The 21,234-nt window shown below is 33.1% G+C and overlaps 1 protein-coding gene across 1 annotated transcript in view; it reads left to right on the top strand.

Annotated features, from left to right (window-relative positions):
- Nucleotides 1-21,234, top strand: part of LOC148273875 (nephrin-like) — a 121,398-nt gene that overhangs the window by 49,659 nt on the left and 50,505 nt on the right. The window contains exons 3-5 of the mRNA XM_088238024.1: nucleotides 10,638-10,774; nucleotides 15,110-15,277; nucleotides 16,322-16,453. Coding sequence (XP_088094150.1) covers nucleotides 10,638-10,774; nucleotides 15,110-15,277; nucleotides 16,322-16,453 — 437 coding nt within the window. The remainder of the gene's footprint in view (nucleotides 1-10,637; nucleotides 10,775-15,109; nucleotides 15,278-16,321; nucleotides 16,454-21,234) is intronic.

The raw sequence follows: 21,234 nt of genomic DNA, 5'->3' as shown, positions 1-21,234 counted from the left end.
TTGCGACGTATAATCCTGCTGCGCAATCACATATTTGAATTTCACCGGTGTAGATATGGAAAATATTCCAAAACTGATATTTTGATGTATTTATTTATTATTTATCGTGCTATTCATTGCATTTAGCCGGCGGTTGGTAAGCCAAATGTCAAAAAAGCAGTCGCCATAGTCATTTTGAATTAGAGATTTCTTACTATTTTGCAAATGCAATATATTGTATTATTTTTTATAGTTAACGCCGATTTTTCGCCAATGAACTGTATTTATTTACGAGGAAAACAAAAAACAAACTGACACGAGCGTTGACTTAGAGATGACACACGCGTTGACTTAGAGATGACACACGCGTTAACTTATTACTGCGATAATTTAAGCATGTTCATTATTGTTCAATGTGAACGCTTAAAAAATAAAATAAAATAAAAAAATGCTCTAAGCAGATTTTTAAGCACGACTGATAAATATTTGGCAAGTTCAACCTGATAAATATTTGGCAAGTTCAACCTTACGTGTTCCATTTTTATACTGAATGTATTGTTAATTGTTTATTTATGTTTATTTATGCTAATATGTGTGTGAATGTATGGTTATGAATGCATTACAAGTGCCCCGACTCAACATGGATTTTCTAGCGAGTCGGAGCAAGTTCACAGACGTGGGTCGTTCCTGATTGTGTCGCCATAAACTGTGTCTCTGTCCTTAACAAATGTATGCATAACGTAATTAATAAATAAAAAAAATAAAAAAAATAAAAAAACAACAATAACAACAACAAACCATCACGCCGTTTCCCCTTAGGGGTAGGCAGAGAGGATAGAACTATGGCGTTCTGGCACTGTGTTATGGCACACTCTATCTTGGCATACAGACCTCGCTTCCTCTACATTCATACATCTTCTTATGCACGCACGCCGATTATTCCTACTTTTGACATGTCCATCTTCAAGTATTTGATGGACTTGATCGTGCCATGTCTCTCTCGGTCTTCCTCGTTTTCTGCATCCCATCAACATTTGCATCGTAGATCCTTTTAGTCATTCTTTCGCTGTCCATTCGCTCCACATGTCCAAACCAACGCAGCACCCCTTTCTTGATTCTGTCAATAATGCATGTCTCAGCCTTACACACTTCACGGATCTCGACATTTGTGCACCTATCATACATCGTTTTACCACACATTCGCCTGAGGGATCGCATTTCGACAGCATTCAACCTACTTTCATAATTATTTTTCCAATTCCATACTTCGCTCCCATACATTTGAGTCGGAACTTGAACTCCGTTGTGAACTGCTAGTTTGTAAAAAATTAAATTGTTAAATACATTTTTGTTAATTAGACAGTACATATTTGCTCGTATCAACTAATTTAATATTCCAGGATATAACATACGATAATTATTAATATTTCCCGTTCACGGAAGCGAACTAACTTTCCAGCGTGTAGAACCACACGTTACATCCTTAAACACAGGTGTCGTTCGCCTAAACCTCTCAAACCGTACTGAAAATAGACTTTCAAATTATAACATATAAAATTATAAAACACGGCGTTCATAAACCCTGTCACATCCGAAACCACGATGATCAGTATGAGCAAGAAGACATATTGACACATTGAAATAATTTTTTTGAAATAATAAAATTTAAAAAAATTAAATATCAAAAAACGCAAATAGTTGCTTACTTCTGCAGAGAAGAAACGAGGGGGGGGAGCCAGATACCCCGTCAACCGCGCTCCCCTCACTTCTCCCCTGCAGAACTAAGCAACCGTTTGCGTTTTTTGATATTTAATTTTTAATAATATGGCATATAAAAACAAATTTTCTTTGTTCTAAATATTTTTTTTAATATGCTAATATGTCTTCTTGCCCATACTGATCATCGTGGTTTTGGATGTGACAGGGTTTAAAGAACACCCTGTATATAAAATTATGATTCATAATTCAAAATTAATTTGTAAATAGAACCTGCAATATGTGTTATCAGAAATTAAATTGTATTGATATTAATAACATATCTTTAACATCCTTTAACTCTTAAAAGACTGTGGTAAACAATCCCTTTGCGCGCGGTGATGTAACATCGTGTTACCACTAGTAAAAGACGGAATATTCTAAAGTTCAGACATTTGAAAAAATGTGAAACATTAAGACTACTGTTTAATAATTCCTTTTCCATAATTTATGGGAATAAACATATAATTTAGCCTTGTTATAGCAAAATAAATTAAAAATCACAAATACGCCGCTCATGTTACGTGCGTGCGTCCCCCATCATTGTCATCAACTGACTGAAGACTAAATCTGTTTTAGTCGACACCCACCGCAAAACAGCGTCTCTGTCTTCCTTGTTATGACTTCTATCCTCGTGCTCTGTCTTGTATAAGGTATCTATATATATGTGTTGCTGAATTAGCGGACATTCATTCTTCGCGTAGCAAGGATAAATATTAGTTGTATTTACATATAGCATAGTTATACTAATTTTACTTTACAAATCAGGTGTGAAAATGTCCATTTGAAGATTACAAAAAATACGAATTCATCATTTAAAAAAATAAGAGAGATATATCAAATCTTGTGACGTCACAGCCACACAAGAGTTAAAAGAGAAATTTCCAAAAATATTTAAATTTTATTTAAACAGAGAGGGAAAACATTTTTGAGAAGGGAATACGGAAGTCTAGGCATTTACAGGGCTTATGACCTGTCATTGACTGGTTTAAATGGCCACTTTACACACTGAGTAACATTTACCATTCTGCCCATATTTGAACATCCACATTTCCTCAACTCTTCCATCTGTCGACTTTTGTGAAGTAAAAGAGCTGAAACCTTTATCACGTGGGTGAGGTTCATCCGGCTGAACCAAATCACCTACTAGGCAACGCCTGAAAACAATTTTCCAGTTTTTATACTTCTTCTTTTACCGGGTAGTAATTCAACGATGTTTGATTATGTCCAAATGCTTGCAGACTGGCTGGATTTCCTCCCCAGGGAGTTGTTCATATTTAAATTTATTTCAACAGAGAGGAAAAACATTTTTGAGAAGGAAATATGGAAGTCTAGGCATTTACAGGGCTTATGACGTGTCATTAGCTGGTTTAAGTGGCCACTTTACACGCTGTCAACAGATGGAAGAGTTGAGGAAATGTGGATGTTCAAACATGGGCAGAATGGTGAATGTTAAACAGTGTGTAAAGTGGCCACTTAAACCAGCTAATGACAGGTCACAAGCTGTAAATGCCTAGACTTCCATATTCCCTTATCAAAAAATGTTTTCCGTCTCTGTTGAAATAAATTTCAATATGAACAACTCCCCAGGGAGGAAATCTGTATGGTCAACTATAGTTGTATTATATATTATGCAGGTTATGTGCAGTTCTGTATGTAGGCACATTATAAATGTACACTGTATGGTCAACTATAGTTGTATTATTTATTATAATGTGCAGCTGTGTGAATAATATGTATAAAATAATCTGTATTGAATGCCGCAGCGAGACTTATTTCTCTAAGTTCAGTCATATCACTCCACTACTTCGGGAACTACACTGGCTACGTTTTCCACAGAGGGTCGAATACAAACTCTGTTGGCTTATGTATAAGTCACTGCACAACTCGGCTCCGGAATATCTAAGGGAACTATGCATTCCAGGTGAACTAGCTGACAGGCGTCTCACGCTTAGATCAGCTACGTCTACGGCGAGAGGAAAAGTTATTATACCTCTACGCAAACAGCGCACTAAATTTGGTGAACGCGCATTTGCGGTCGCAGGCCCTATGGCATGGAATGCTCTCCCAGCAGAGGTGCGAGGCTGTGAGAGTGAAGTGATGTTTCAGAAAAAACTTAAAACCCACTTGTTCTCTAAATCATTTGAATAAATCCGTAGCACGTGACAACAAAATAAATTATTTTAATTAAATTACAAATTTAAAAGCTTCAATTAATTTAACTTAACAATAGAATCACCATGTAAAGCGCCCTTGAGGTATTTTATTACGAAAATGGCGCTATATAAGTTATCCATAATAAATAAATAAATAAAATTGCATATTTGTATACATACATAGTATACATTAATAGTATGTATTACATTTACATTTCTAGTAATATTATAAGTTTTGTATGATTAGTTATTTTAAAGCAAAGTAAAATTTTTACGTACTAGCAATGTGTTTAAGGGTCAAAACCTCCAACGCTCATTATGTGTGAAGGATCTAGGTGTCTTCCATGATAGTCAATTACTTTTCGACGCCCATGTTGACAGCATCATAAAAAAGTCATCGCGTGCGCTTGGCTTTGTTATGCGTAGCTCTACGTCGTTCACTTTGGCAAAGACACTTAAAATCCTTTACTTTACATTAGTGCGAAGCAACTTAGAATATGCATCACAAATATGGAATCCTATGTACAATGTGCAGATATCACGCATTGAAAATATTCAAAAAAAAATCGTAAAGTTCACGTGTTTCCGGTTGAAATCTGACCAGTATATTCAAATATGTCAAAAACATCACCTACTGCCTCTGCAAAAACGTCGTGAAATAGCGGATATAATTTATTTACTTAAAATTGCCTCTGGTTCAATTGACTGTCCTGAACTACTTTGCAAACTTTCTATCAATGTTCCTTCCAAAGTTTTAAGAAATAACCCCCTTCTTCACATACCTCTTGTTTCATCTAATTATGGCAAAATTCATATTTATGGCGAACTTTTAATAATTTTAATGTAATAAATAAATCATTTAACATAGATTTATTTGCAAATAATCTTAATGAAAGAAATAACTCATAGTATTTTTTCTTTTCTTTTAAATTTACATTTAATTACTATTCATTTTATGTTCGAGAATCTTTTTTAACTTACTGTGATGCTACTTGTGAAAACCTGTAATTGGCTTATTTGTTATTTGTTTTGTTATATAAATATGAGATAATCATAGCTGTTGGTTATCCAAATAAATAAAAAAAATAAAAAAATAAAGGTTATGTATAATTTTGACGTGACAGCATTTACAATAACAATATTTTGTGGAAGCCTCTAATTGGACTTTATGATATGTATTTATGGTATAATTGTACCGTATAAATTTATAAATGTCTGTTGGCTTTCCAATGAAATAAAATAAAAATAAATGATATCCACGGGAGTCCTTTTCCGTTTGAAGTTAAAAATGCAGAAATTATCGCAATAAGCATTTAAAAAAATATATTGATTCTACAGTCATATATTTACACAATGATGTTGTTATAATATAAAAAATACTTAATACTACTCGGAAACTAAAAATGATTTCAAGCTTATAATTAAAAATGTAAAAATTACTGATAATATAAAAAATATAAGGAGATATTGAATAAAAAAAATAGAACAACTTTGTTTTTAACCACTGATGTGAATAAAAACAATAAATAACCAAATAAACAATATTTATTTTGGTCCACTCCTGTCAGCTCTTTTACTTCACAAAAGTCAACAGATGGAAGAGTTGAGGAAATGTTGATGTTCAAACATGGACATAATGGTGAATGTTACACAGTGTGTAAAGTGGCCACTTTAACCAGCTAATGACAGGTCACAAGCCCTGTAAATGCCTAGACTTCCATATTCCCTTCTCAAAAAATGTTTTCCCTCTCTGTTGAAATAAATTTCAATATGAACAACTCCCTAGGGAGGAAATCCAGCCAGTCTGCAAGCATTTGGACATACTCAAACATTGTTGAATATTTAACAAGTTTATAAATAATATATGAACTGGTTAATGTTTGAGAAACTCGTGTACTATGGAAGGGGTGAACTTTGAAATATGGGCAAAACGCAAGGGTTAATTTTGGGGAAATTAATTTGCATACATATGTACGTAGTAATACAAGCTCTAACTTTGTCTTTTTAAGTTTGTGCATCTACTATGCAAAAGTTGTGTATAGTGGGATTTGAATGATAGTGTAATTAGTGTCCTGACGAAGAGATATGTACGTCTCGAAACCGGTAGAACATTTTAGAGAATTAAATACGAAAGTCTAGGCGTGTACAGGAATTACGACCTTTCATTGGCTCGAATAAGTGGCCACTTTTCACGCTGTGTTACATTCACCATTTTCCTGATTAAACATCTACATTTCTTCAATTTTCCCATCAGATTTTTGTGAAGTAAAGAGCTAAAAACTTAATTCATGTTTTTTTTAAGCCAGTCAAAAGCTTAAGTAAGCTCTAACAGATTATTAATGAGTAATACTTAATCTAAACAGTCCTAAAATCTATTTAAATTTACAAAAGGTATAAATATGGCATAATCTAGGCGGACATGGCAAGTGTGTCATCGCGAGTCAGGAGTGACAACACCGCTTGCTTCTTGAAAGCTTTCCTTTGCTGTAGGAACACATCGACAGTAATGATAATTGAGATTTCGTTCACGGTTCTGGGGATCCTTGGCAGAGGGGAAAAGAATCCGATGTTCGTTTTATAATTTCCCATAGCAAAGACAGGATTGGTACGCAAGTTACGGCGAGGTACATTAAGGTTTATCTGAGCAAGAATATCATGGGAATCTATACAGTAAGATATTAATTTGCGCAATATCAAACCAGCCAAATTCTTCTGAATTCTAAACTTAAGATATGAAAGTACTCTAGACGATCATAATAGTTGATCATGAAAGTATTTGATCCAATTCCAAATATTAACGATTTAAAATTGACGTTGCACCGATTCAACCCGCGTTATATGAATATTATAATTAGGAGACCATATTATAGAATTAAATTCAAGCAAACTACGAACAAATGATTTATACAATGTAATTGCAAAAAGGTGCGAAGGTTTTCACGGTCACTCTTATCAAAATGCTTCTTTTTGGGAGATACCGTGTGTGTTGGATTTGTTCCGACGTTTCGGCTACCATTGCAGGAGCCATCTTGAGGGTAAACTGAATGTTTTAGAAAAAAGTATGTGTTTTAAGTACCAGTTATTTGTACCGTGTCGCAGTCGGCAATAGGCACTATGACCACAGGAAATATGACCACATTTCTGATTATCGTAGGCAACTGAAATGGCTCAAAATTAGACAGCGGATTGACTATCACTCCCTCTGACTTCTGTTCAATGTACTTCATAGTCCTAACGCTCCTATATACATGCGTGAAAAATTTCAACGCTTATCAGTTCATGGTTTACCTCTTCGTTCTAATTCTCAAGGCACTCTCTTAATACCCATCCACAACTCCTCTTTCTTCTCTAACTCATATAATGTCCATGCGGCTCGACTGTGGAATCATCTCCCATCCACCATCAAAGGTGTTACTACATTATCTCTGTTTAAATCACGTTTGAAGAAACATCTCCTTTCTCTTCCTTAATCTCTCCTCCTTTCCTTTTTCCTCTTTTTTCTTTTTCTCATTGAGTAATAGTTTTGATTTAAGTTCATTTATAAACAAATACGTTTATTTGTATTTTTAAATATATTTAGCTTTTTATTTATTTTTTCTATTGAATATGTTCTGTAACTTGAATCATAAAAATAAAACTTTAATTTTATTGGTTGGTTGGAAGAAATTGCCATTTGGCTATAAGCCAGCCAATATACAAATAATATTATGTACAAAAAGTTGAATAAATAAAAAATAAATATTAAAATATGATAAATAAATAAAAAATGTTTTGTATATATTTCGTTCTCTGTCGCCCACCCTTACAATTTTCCGACGCATCTGAAAGAGGTTTTTATATTTCCATCGTCTTTTACAACCCTTGACCCAAACAGAAAAAGTTTTCCACTTTTTACGACATTTTCTTCCGAATATCGGAAAAGTTCGACCGAAGAACTGCCATACATACTAAAATCACATCGCTCTTATGGAATCAATTATTCGAACAACCCTTCCGCCTGCCGCCCTAACCAAATGGGAGAGTTGAAGTTGTATAGAAGTTCCAACATGGGCAGAATAGTGGAGTGTTACACAGTGTCCAAATTGATAACTAAAAGAGGTTTTCCGTATCCGGGTGAAATTCATTGACACCGTTGTGAAAGAGATAGAATGTATGGGAATTGTAGATAGAATGAATTTTTTTGGAGTAATCTGTTTGTTGTACGCTGACGACGCAGTTCTTTGCAACAAATAGTCTCAAGAATGTATGATGTTTTCCTGGAGAGCGAATTGGTGATGACGAAAGTAGGTCAAAACTGATGGTATTTGAAAGGGGAAGGGGTTACTGAGTGCATAATAAATATTGTGAACAAGAAATATCTTGAACGAGCAGAATAATAATTTGTGTATGGAGATGCGAGAGTATTTATTTTTCGTAAATTTACTTTCAAAATTGATGTATTGTATTGAAAATTACCGTATAAATTTTTGATAATACTATATATAAACTCTTTGTGTGATTTGAGTAATGGCGGAAAAACTATAGCGTTTGCTGATGACACAGTTGTCAGGAGAAGTTTTTTTTTTTTTTTTTTTTTTTTTTTTATATGGGAGTTGCTTTATTATTTACCTTGCTTATAATATACAAGGTTTATATTTCAAAAAGTGGATTTTTCTGCTATTAAATATCTTAAAATTTGTCTAAACTATTGGGATCAGGAGGGATATATTAATGTGGGCTAATCAGGAACTTCTCAGCATTTGCTCACGTGGAGAGGAAACCACTTAAAACTCTTCAGGAGAAGCCGGCCTGTTGGCAGTAGTCAACAGGCCTTCCGTTCCACTAGAGGAGTGTTCGGCATTTTGTTCCCTACTTTGGTTTATTTTACCAATTTCCTGCGCTATATTTATCATGTATGATACTACCTCTCGTGTGAGTTCTTTATTACCTATCACCGATGGGATGTCGCATAGATCTTCACCCAAGCCTCTGCATCGCGCCTCCAGCTGTTGTCTTTGAAAGCTGAAAAAGGGGCAATGCATCAACAGGTGAGGGACATCTTGAGGAGTTTCATCGTCGCATGGGCAGCTGTCGATCTCTGAGAGCTTGAAGCGATGCAGGTAGCTCATGAAGCCACCATGACCCGTAAGCATCTGGGTGAGCTCGTAGCCAGCATTTAGCATTTTGCAGCACAGTTGTCAGGAGAAGTGTCAAAAACTGGCTGGATGACAATCTGCTAACGCTGAATGTGGATAAAACAAAATATCTTACATTTAGTATTAGAGATGGGTCGCCACCTGAAACCAGTTTAAAGCTTCATATAAATTCAATTCAATTATTGAAACCAGTTGATAATATAAAACATCTAGGCATTGTAATTGACAGAAATTTGCGATGGGAGACACAGGTTCAGTCCCTGGTATCTAGATTAAGAAAACTGTGTCATGTTTTTAGCTCACTCAGAAACATCCTGGACGTTAGCACTCTTCAAAGTGTCTACTTTGCGCTTTTCCAATCGGTGGCTGCTTATGGCATAATTGGCTGGGGAGGTTGCTCGACAATTGTCACGAACTCCCTAATCAAGACGCAAAAACTTATTCATAGAGTTATGTTTCGGTGCCCTCCGACCTACCCATCTGATCCGTCATTTCAATTGTTAAAAGTTCTTGATATTCGTCAAATCTATATGAAGAATGTATTGACGATTTTCTGGTCAGGCGACGATGGAAGGAGGTCCCAACTCCCAACAGAATGCCCGCACGAGGTTTTCGCGGAACTTAAACTTCTTAATACTGAGAACGCGTACGATGTTTGCTCGGAGACACTTTTCATATATAGCTCCGAGAGTGTTCAACGTCTTGGATGAACATATTAAGTTCTCCAAAACAACGTCTATATTTAAGATGAAGATCCATAATTGGATTGTATCGAGGGATAGAGACCACTGTATGTGATTGCTTCGGGAATAAATACATAGCATCGCTGCTGTTTTCATTATTATCCATATACGTATATCGTATATGTGTATGTCATCACTGTCATACGTATTATTATATAACTTTTGATTCCATTTTCGACATGCATTATAAATTTTTATTTTTCTATCATTTTGTATATTTTTTTATTATTATTTTGTATATTGTTTTGATTATTTTGCATATTGTTTTGATTACCTGTATATTGTTTTAATATGTAAATTAATATTTTTATTTATTTATTTATTTTATTTATTTAATTTTACAATACGCCCAAGGGGCATTTACAAAAAATATACAGTTAAGTACAAACATAGTGCGTAAAAATTTAAAAGATAAACAATGCTTTTTTGTATACATTTAAAAACAATAAGAAGCATACTGCCATGCAAAATAAAAAGTGAAACTTTACATAGTAAAAAAGAAAAAAAAAATTTTAGATGGATATAATAAAAGTAATTGAAATAAAAATCAAATTGTAAATAACTTCTAAAGAATTCAAACAAAAAAATATATACATTTTCATATACTTATAAGTATAAAAAAAAATGGTATCAACAAATTTTTGTTAAAAACAAATAATGAAAATTAGTTAACAGTAAGTATATATGTGAAAATACTATAATACTATATATTTTTGATCTATATATCGAAGAGTCCCGACTTAACACGGAATTTTCTCACAAGTCGGGACATAAAAAACATATAATTGTGTCTATGTGAAATTGTGTATTTTGTGCATTGAATAAATAAAATAAAAAATAAATAAATGTTCTTTTTTATTTATTTACAGATCGTCTGGAAGACATTCAGAGAATACATACACGTTTACTGCTGACGCTTCCGATAACAAGGCCAGATACAAGTGTGAAGCGAGGAACACGATGATAGCAACCCCTCTTAAGGCAGAGGTGGATCTCACAGTATATTGTAAGTCATTAATTTATTTATTTAAGCACCGTTCTTTTTAAAGATATCGAACTTCATAATGTCATCTCTTTTTACAAAATGTCGAATATTTGACATCTGCACTACACGACACGTGCTCCTTATTGAGGTTTTTGCATAGATCATATTAATAGTGACTTTGGCAACAAATTACTTTTTAAAATATCAATTCAATGAACCGGGTTGTGGTCCCGTGGTAGTATTGTGGCCTCACGGCCAAAGGTCCCTGGTTCAAATCCCACTCTACCACAACTCGATTTCCATTTTTTCAGCACAAGTTTTTATTTTTTATTTTTATTTATTTATTTACACCTTTTATCAAAATACAATTTTACGTTCACTTTGCCCAGCTAACAAGGGTACATAACCCGTTCCAAGCTAGGCAATTACATTCTAATATATGATAATACGAGTAGTTAACAAATGAATAGAGAGCACAGACAAATAAAATATAAACTTATTCGTATACACATTTTGATACATATACATACACACATACACATATATACACATATATACACATATATACACATATATACACGTATAAACACATATATACACACATATATATACACATACACATACATACACCCATGCGCATACACATACATACATTCATACAAAACATAGACAATTTTTTTTTTTTTAATAAAATAAATATTTGCGTTCTTATGATTTACCCAACTATTTAATTTTGACGGCCATTTTCAACGAGTTGTAGATAACTCACTATTAGAAAATGGGAATCAAGTTGGGGTAGAGTAGGATTCGAACCACGGACCTTTGGTCCGTTAGTCCGAGACACTAGCCACAGGACCACAATCCGATTCAAATTATGCGAAACTTCATGGTTGCCATCTATAATATTTATTTTCTTCATCCAGTAAGAATCTCCAATCCGTGGCATGCATCAACTTTTCTGACTCCCTACGACCAATGTCATGAAAGAGCGAGGTCAACACCTTCCGTAACTTGACAACACTCCCGTCTTTCCACGATTCTGAGGAGAAAGATTATGGACCTTTTTGCCTACGTAATAGTGTTGTCTCGATGCCAGAACAGCGTTGACCCCTTCACTTAGTATCAGATCCCTATTAGAGTATCCTGTATTATGGTTGTGGTTGACGCTTGGGTAAATGTCTCCATTGATGTGTGTAACCACTACCGTTCTCAATATATACTGTTGAATAATATTCAGTACTCTGAATTCTTTGAAGAGCAAGTCACTTGGATAGTGAAATGTTTTTTTTTTTAAATACTCGGATTAAAGATGTCTGTGCAATTGCTACAGGTTCAAGGTTCAAGTTATTTACGACTTTTAGGAAATAGTCTAAAAAATTAAATTTTTGAATAAATAATATGAACCCAAGTATTTCTCTTTTTCTTTAAAAAAACAAAATTAAAGAAAACCTCTACCGCTTTTATTGCCCCTTTCACTGTAAGTTTGGCAACGGGTGAGGGCTTACGTAGAATATTGTCATTTTTCCGAATGTTTGCAATTTCAACGGCACAGGAATGTTACGCAATGTGTAAAATGGCCACTTAAACCTGTCAATGACAGGTCATAAGCCCTGTAAATGCCTAGACTTCCATATTTCTTTCTCTAAAATGTTCTCCATTCCTGTTGTAATTAGTTAACCTCTTTTATGTTTAAACGCGAATAAACGAAGAATATGTTATTTAATAACAATAACTTCCTTATCTCATGTCTGCTTCCTAGTTGGAGCATATGGCCTCCACAAAGATCTTCCAAGCACCTCTGTCTGTGCTTCTGTGCATCCTTCCAATTTAGGTTCGCGTCCCGTAGTTCTGACACGAACTGCCGATGAACAGTCAGCAGTGGACGTCCAGGACTTTGAGAACCTGATGCCTTGTAAAGTAGGCAAGCCGGGTTAAGGCTCTCAGGAGGCACCCGCAGTATATGGCTTGACAACAGTTGTCACCGAAGTTTTCTGCGTTCGTTCTCTTATATATGTTTGGATAATTTATATACCGCCATTTTTGTGAAAATAACCTCAAGGGCGCTGTACAATAAATAAATATCCCAGCACGTCTTGCAGCTACAGAGCGCATGGACGGTTGGGATTCTAGTTCCTCCTCTCCAATAATGATATATAACAATTATGATATATAAGAGCTAGATTACAGCACGTCTTGCAGCTACAGAGCGCATGGACAGTAAGAAGTCTAGCCCCTATTTACATTTTTTTTATTTTTCTTTTATTTTACAATGAAGTTTAGAGTTTAAGTGATATTTTAAAAAAACTAAATAAAAACAAATTAATAAAATTAGAAGTTTGATTGCAACAAGTATTGCAGCTACTGAGCTCATGGATGGTTGAAATTCTAGACCCCGTTTGCTAGATTTACATATTTGATAACATTTACAAAATATTTTTTTTTTTTTTTTTAAATCATACAACGCAAAGTATTTTACAAGTATAATACGTTGAATTACATTCCCAGGAGTCATAACAACTCAATTCGGGACGTAAATAATATTAATATTTAGAAAATAACACATATTGAGAACAACAAAGAAACAAAGCAAGTTTAGCACCTTTATAACTAAATATAGAACAACAATATATACGCCAAAAACCTTTTCTTACACAAGCAGAATAGATATGTTATAAAAAATACGCTTTAAAGAATAAAAAAAAGTAGTGAATCTACTAAGGGAGATAAGGTCATTAACATCACATGCCATGCAGATGTTGCTACCATAGTGATAATGAGAACATATCCATCTCAGTTAGTAAACATCTGAATGCTTAAGAAATGTCAAATAGTACAATGAACACATGATTATTGGAAACATAATTCGGATATACAAAACGTGTGTCAGACCAAATTATGGTGTATACAACAGAGGCGAGGATAGATAGAGAGAAAATAAAAAATACAAAAAACCAATTTTTTTTTTTTTTTTCTAAAAATATTTTTTTCCATGAACAGTAGCCTGTAAGGATTGCCGGCCCTCCAACTATCGCTATGCAAAAAATAAGATCATCCTTTATCCATATATGTAAAAGGCAATGTTGTGCGGTTTTTAGAAAAATGATGAGTTTTATTTTTTTTTTATTTAAATCTTAAAATAGGGCACACATATCATACATATTGTTATGTGTGTTCTAATAATAACATTACAAATATATTTAATTTACAAATTGTTTATCACATATGTCTTGACCATTATTTTAAATTTTGATATGTTTTTTTCTTCATAAATATTTTTTTTCATTTCGTAATACTTTTTAATTGCTTTAAATAAAATTGAATTTTGTGACTTTGCCTTTTTCCTAAATGGAAGTCTAATTTTGTTCTTTTCTCTAGTATTGTGATTGTGTTCATGCTGGTTCCGATCAATTTTTTTCCAAAATTCTGTTTTTTTATTAGAGTTTATAATTTTATGAACAAATATCATTGTATTGTAAAATATTCTTTGTTTATATGTTAATAATTTCATTTCATTTACCATCGACTTTACCCTCGTATATCTGTTTTTTTTCAAAATGATTCTAAAGGCTTTATTTTGTAATACAGTTAGTTTATCTATGTTTTCTTTGTTTGATAAAAATAAAATGCTACTACAGTAGTTAACGTGTGGTTCAATAATTGCTTTGTAAATAGTTTTGCAGGAGTCCTTATCAATAAATCTTCTGATCCTTCCCAAAATTGATATTTTTTTTGCAATCTTATTTATTACCATTTTGGCGTTTTGGTGAAATGTAAGTAATGTAATGTTTTGCCATGGGTATTTTGATAGCTTTTAAAATCTTAAATCTGTTAAGTAGAAAACAAGTTGGTAGCGTATAAAAAAGTTTGTTTTTGAATGCTTACAAAAAACATTAACTTTTTATCGATCCCAATCAGATTCTTTCATAAAATTCTTCATAATTTCTACGCATTTATTTCTTTTTAATGGATTTTCAGTAATGATAAAATAATATTTTTATTGAATAAATTTATTGCATAAAGTAAGTCGACATATTTAATAACAAGGAATCTATATAAAACTAGTGAATAGAAAATGAAAACGGAGTGTTTTTTGTTTAGGATAGTCTCCATCTAACATGGCATAGCCTGTTTTCAAAACTGAGAATTTTGCTGTTTTACGCCTTAGTGAGGTGCCACGATTCGCATTCATAGAGGAGAATAGGTGTTATGAAGGCGTTATATAGGCGGCATTTCACCGACTAAATATCCTGTCTGCAGACAGTACTATTAGTACCTTTTTATAGTATTTGACTTAATTGCAGTTCCACCATGAAATTTCAGAAAAAAAACTCGATTAATATAATCATTTTTTTACAGTTGCTCCCGAACATGTGTCTATTTCTGGACCGACCGAGGCAAGAGTTGGTGAAGCAGTTTCCCTCGTCTGTACCACGGCCCCTTCAAATCCCTCTGCAGAAATTCGGTGGACAGTCACAGGGAAACAGTACAAGGATGCTACCACCTTTACAAGCATGTCTCCGGAAGGTAAATACCCTATTGTTCAAAATCAATTGCTTATATGGCCAGTTGAAAAGAATTGCCGTAGCCTGGAATGAATGGAGAAAGAGATGCGGACGTTTGCTGCAAATGAACCCTGGAATATTGAAACCAGAAGAATATTCACACTAGTAGACTCAATTTTTCAGCGGTACATTTTCTGAATTATGCGTTAATAGTACAACAAAAATATTATAGAAAACAAGAACATTCTTAAAAAATAACACATAGATGTAAAAATAACAATCAAATACAAGCATTTGATTTGCATTAAATAAATAATCTATAAGTTCCCATACATTGTAATCAAACAAACCGTTACGCAGTTTCCTCGTAAGAGTGCGTAAAGGGGATAGAAGGTCACATTCTAGTAGTGGTTATCCAGTTCGAAAGACCAAAAGTTTTGACCTAAAGCTAACTGAATTTTTTATACGAATATCATTCAGCTTTATGAGAGTATTTGAGATAAAGTAAAAGGAGCCCAAGGCGGCGATTATGAACGCTATCTTCATCGGTACATATCGAGGTGGTATTAACTAACATCGATATTTATGTACGAAAGTGTGTTTATTTGTATGAAAATTCAAAGCATCTTCGTCATCAAAAAAATTGTAAACATATTATGTTTTTCGTACAGAAAACTTAATTTTACTTAATAGATAAAATAAATCTAAACGTGTTCAGATACAGGTTACCAACGAAGGTACTTTAAATCGTTCATAATCGCGGTGCGGGAATATACATACTTTCAATACAATTGTAATGAGTAGATGATAATTGCGGATACTGAAATATGCCATAAATTATTGTAGAGAAATGTTTTTAAACATGATTTCAAAAATAAAATTTTTAATGAATATGTCTTAACAAAAGCGCGACATGTTTGGCCTCAACAATTGTGACGTCAAGATTCGTGATTTCGTAGACCCTTATTAATTTAAAATTGTAAAAAAAAATGTAGTTCGCACAACTGGGTGCGGATAGGTATGATTATGTTATTATAGAGATGTTTTATGTATATATTTTTTCTAGGTGGCGATATAACAACTTCAAACATCACAGTCGTAATAGAGCCAAATAAGAAGTCGATAGTCGTTGTTTGCCACGGGCTTAACATGCAGTTGGCGGAAAACGTGGTCTCGACTCATACCATCAACGTTCTCTGTAAGTATTTTGATTTTATTATTAGCATCATAATTCCATGTCCTTATCATGTCGTAATTCTGATCTATTATGAAATAAATCCCTGGGCCTCAATTATGAACCCTATCTTCATCTATATATATCGAGACGGTATACTTAACTTCTGTACCTCGGTATGTTCTACCTACTTGCCATATCGACATCATATGATCGAAACGAACCAATGAATGACCGCAAAAAGTTAGTCCGCGTTCCTTACATTATTAACATTTCAAATAGTTCTCATTTATTGTATTTTTTTATTTATTTATTGGGGATATCAACAGTAATAAATGTAACAAAAATACAACAAATAAAATGTACAGAGAATAAAACCAATGACAGATATCCACAGAAATACATTAAATACACGTACAATACATACTATATAGTGTGTTTGTGTGAGTGTAAGTGAGTGAGAGGGTGGGTGAGTGGGTGTTATATTGGAATGAGAGTGGACATGTGTGTAAATATTGCACAAGTGTCAAGTGTATTGTATAGTATTTAGTGAACATGAAAAAAATAAAATAGGAATCAATTCATTAGTTACGTAAACCTTGACGAAGAAGCTTGTTTGCTTTGAAACCGGTCAGTGGAATTTTTTAAAATTTTATTTTATTTATTTATTTTATTTTTTATATTTTTATTAAAGAAGGTAAAAACATGAACAGAAAAATATAAAAAGAAAAATTATGAAACCCACTAAACCGCGAAACCGGCTTGTCAGCAGGTTTCTTATTTTTCCTTTACAAAGAGAAACGTTAAATAAATTATATAAATTTAAAAAGTAATATAAACATTATTGAGAACTAAAAACATACCTAATTTTTACACAAAATTTATTTATAAAAATTAAAATAGATGACATTAAACGATAATCAATATAAAGCTTTGTTACACATTAATCATTTAATTATTTTTTCTTAAAAGCTTTGTCAACATTTTCTTTTAAAATCATTTTAGAAATCGTATTAAATTTTTAATAATTGTATAATAAAATAAATAGTGGTTAAAAACAAAGTTGTTTTATTTATTTTATAATAATGAATAACCACGAAGTTACTCGTAGTACTTCAAATATAAACTTTATGAAAAATTCTTAATTGGAGTAAAATCTAAACTGTTTCAAAATAAACCGTTTTAAATCTACACGTTTACTTCTAGGATATTTCAGAATGTTATAAATAAAATATATGAGGTGTGTTCGAATAAGTTCGAAAAAATTTAATGGCATGAACCAATCGATATGTCAACATCTTCAGCGACTTCTCTGATTGTGATTCGGCGATCGTTCATAACCATTTCATTAACTTTTTCCACGTTTTCATCTGTTGTTGATGGGCTGGGGCGTTCGGGCCGTTCGTCACCTTCAACGCCTTTACGGCCATTTTGAAAACGCTTATACCACTCGTAAACTCTTGTTTTACTAAAAGCAGACTCACCATAGGCCTCTGTTAACATTTCACACACTTTGTTACACTTAATTTCATTTTTCAGCCTTATTCTCTCCACTGCTGGATAAAGACCTCTTCCAAACGTCTCCATTCCTTCCTATCACCCGCTTTCATCATCCATGTTTTACCGGCAATAGAAACGAAGTGTCGACCCATCTTTTCTGCGGCCTTCCAACACTTCTTTTGTTTGCCCATGGTCTCCACTTTATTATTCTGGGTGTCCACCTGCCATCATTTTACCTCGCCGAGTGTCCTGCCCACTGCCATTTCAATTTCGCTGCACGATCCATGATATCCACGACTCTGGTTCGGCGCCTTATTACTTCATTTCTAACTCTGTCTCTTAGACATACACCTAGCATCTGCCTTTCCATGGATCGTTGCGTGCATTTTAATTTCTAGCCACTTTTTTGTGTCACAGACATGGTTTCAAGTCCGTACGTTGTCCGCTAATTTTATTAACTAACGAAAATCGCTGAGCTCATTAAAACACGTCTAACCTTAACGGCTGCCACAGACAAAGTAAACAATGAATACAGCTGAAAATTTTAGCATACTTCTGGGACATTAATACCAACATGTGGGGGTCGTGGCCTTTAGCTTACCTGTCGGGATCTCTCTGTACACGTTGTGTGTAACTTTTATACGCACAGGCATGTGCGTGAGGTAGGATTAGGCAGTCGTCCTTGCTGGAGCCTGCAATCGGTCCCGCCGGTGCCTTATGGCCTCTCGCTCGACACCCTACTACGTTCTTTTCAGAAGGTGGCGGGGAAAAGGATTCACATATATATTATCACACAAGAAATAAGAACGGCTTACTTACATGGATAACACTATTTATTTTATAAGAAAACTGGCGTGTAATACAAAGATATTTTATTACACGTTTAATGAAATCTAACTTACTTCGAATTTATATCTAACACGTGTTTTATAGAAGGCTAGTTTTATGCAAGGAAGTACGGCAGTTGAGCTTCGGACAAGGAGAGAAGAACGGGCCTTGAACTTCGCGCCTTTTATAGCCTTTGTTCTGGTCGCCCTCTATTTCCGGCTGGGTATAGAACAGCAGGCTGGTAACTTAGCGAGCTGCGTTCGCTTGCGTGGTTTCGCTCCTCGGTAGGTCCTTGAGGATTGTTTATGACGGAGGCGCCACAAACATAATGAAAAAAATTACAATCGGACTCTCCAAATCCACGAAATTAAAAAATTCCCGTTTTTGTCTGAACACACCTCGTATACAAATAAAAAAAAAGGGAACATTTTTCCGGTTCATTAATTAAACAAGTTATGAAAATCTAATCAATTTGAAACTTCCCCAGAATTTTCACTTGTGTATATTTAAACTGAATTTTCCCTTGTAGCGGAAGATACCTAATTTGATGTTTGGAAACTTTTTTCTTTCTAATTCTGTTTCTGCTCATTGATTTTTGTAAGGGCAAAAGTTTTACAAGGGATTCTGCGAAAAGTTTCGTAAAATCTATTTTTTAACGTAATCTTCTGGATAAATCTTTGCGCCAAATAAAACGTTTATTTTCAGAAAAGAATTATCAATTTTAAGCTATACAGAGAAATCTAACCAGAAGGGAATATTTATTTATAATAACGCTCTATAGCCATTTTAAGGACATAGTGTTGTTTTTAATATTTATAAATGATGTAATTGATATATTTGATCATGTACATGTACTCATATTTGCAGATGATATGAAAATATTCAAAGAGATACAAAACGTTAACGATTGTAACATTCTGTCCCATAATTTGTCCAAATTAAACATCTGGTGCCAACAAAATAAATTACAACTCAATATAAGCAAATGTCAAGCTATGAGATTCTTTTTTTTATTTTTATTGTTTATTTATTTAGTTCTATGTATTACATAGTCTAATATATATTTACAACACAATATTTACATCTATACTTATTCTAACATTATTTATCACTATTATACACTTAGTATCCTAATTTATAATATTAACTGTTTCATATGTACATTTTCATTAATTATATTCACTATTTACACTATTTACTACCTAATATTTTTCACATATATACTTTTTACATTTAATTTTAAATATATTTACATTAATTTCATTTTTTATGCTTTCTGGCATTTCTTCAAATAGTTTTATTCCCTTGTACATAAGGCAGTTCTGGGACATTGCTTTTGATTTCTTTTCCAGTCATATATTTTTAGATCCTCTTGTTGCATAGTTATGAAAGAACTCATTATTTTTTAGTTTATTTTGAAAATATCTCGGAACTATTCCTTTAATAATTTTGTTTATTTCATTGGCAACATTGAATTTGATTCTTTGATCAATTGTCATGATATCTAGAAGTTGAATCATTTTCTTAACATTTGTTCGTCTCCCACATCTTAATATTATCCTCATCGCTTTGTTTTGTATTATTTATCTATAAAATAAAATATCCGATTCTATTTAATTACATGTTAAATCAAATTAAAATTACTGATGTTTCTACCGTGAGCGATCTGGGTGTTTTGTTCGATTCAAAATTATTATTTAAAGAGCACATTATTAAAATATCTAACAAACCTGTAAAATTATTAGGATTTGTACTTAGAACCGGAAAAGATTTTAATAATATAAACACATTAAAATATCTTTACACATCACTTGTTAGAAGCCAACTAGATTATAATTCTCCAATATGGTCACCTTATCAAATCACTTTCTCAGATTCTATTGAGAGGATTCAGAATAAATTTCTTAGATGTATTAATTTTAAGATGGGTTTTTCTACTAATCAATTAAATTATAACAAAATTTTAGACTCTCTTAAATTAACTAAATTGCAAGAACGAAGAACATCGACCGATCTTATGACTTTATATAAAATAATAAAACCATTGTTTGATACCCCCGATCTACTGAAATTGATTTCATTCTATGTACCACCTAGATTAAGCAGAACATCTACAATATTTTACTGTCAAAATTGTCGAACGGTAGCTCAATATAACTCACCTATTGTTAGATTACAGAATACCGGGAATGAATATGCATCACATTTTGATATATTTAGTTTATCTCTGCCTAACTTAAAAAATAAAGTGACCAACATATTTTTATCAAAAAGAGCAAATCATCTTCGAAGATTGGGTTGGAATAGTTATAATTTGATTGATTAATGTATTTTGTTATTGTATAATTTCTTTAAAATATGTATGTATTTCAAGTAATTAATAATGTGTACAGTACGAGTATATTAATATTTCATACTCGATTTTTTTTTAAATATTTTTATTTCTAAGCACTCTTTATACCACATATATGTAAATG

The sequence above is a fragment of the Micrasema longulum genome, unplaced genomic scaffold (assembly GCF_059751315.1).
Source record: "Micrasema longulum isolate JH-2025_06_02 unplaced genomic scaffold, ASM5975131v1 h1tg001820l, whole genome shotgun sequence".
Lineage (NCBI taxonomy): Eukaryota > Metazoa > Arthropoda > Insecta > Trichoptera > Brachycentridae > Micrasema > Micrasema longulum.
Note: the sequence above shows the minus strand (reverse complement) of the source record. Positions and strands in the feature narration are given on the sequence as shown.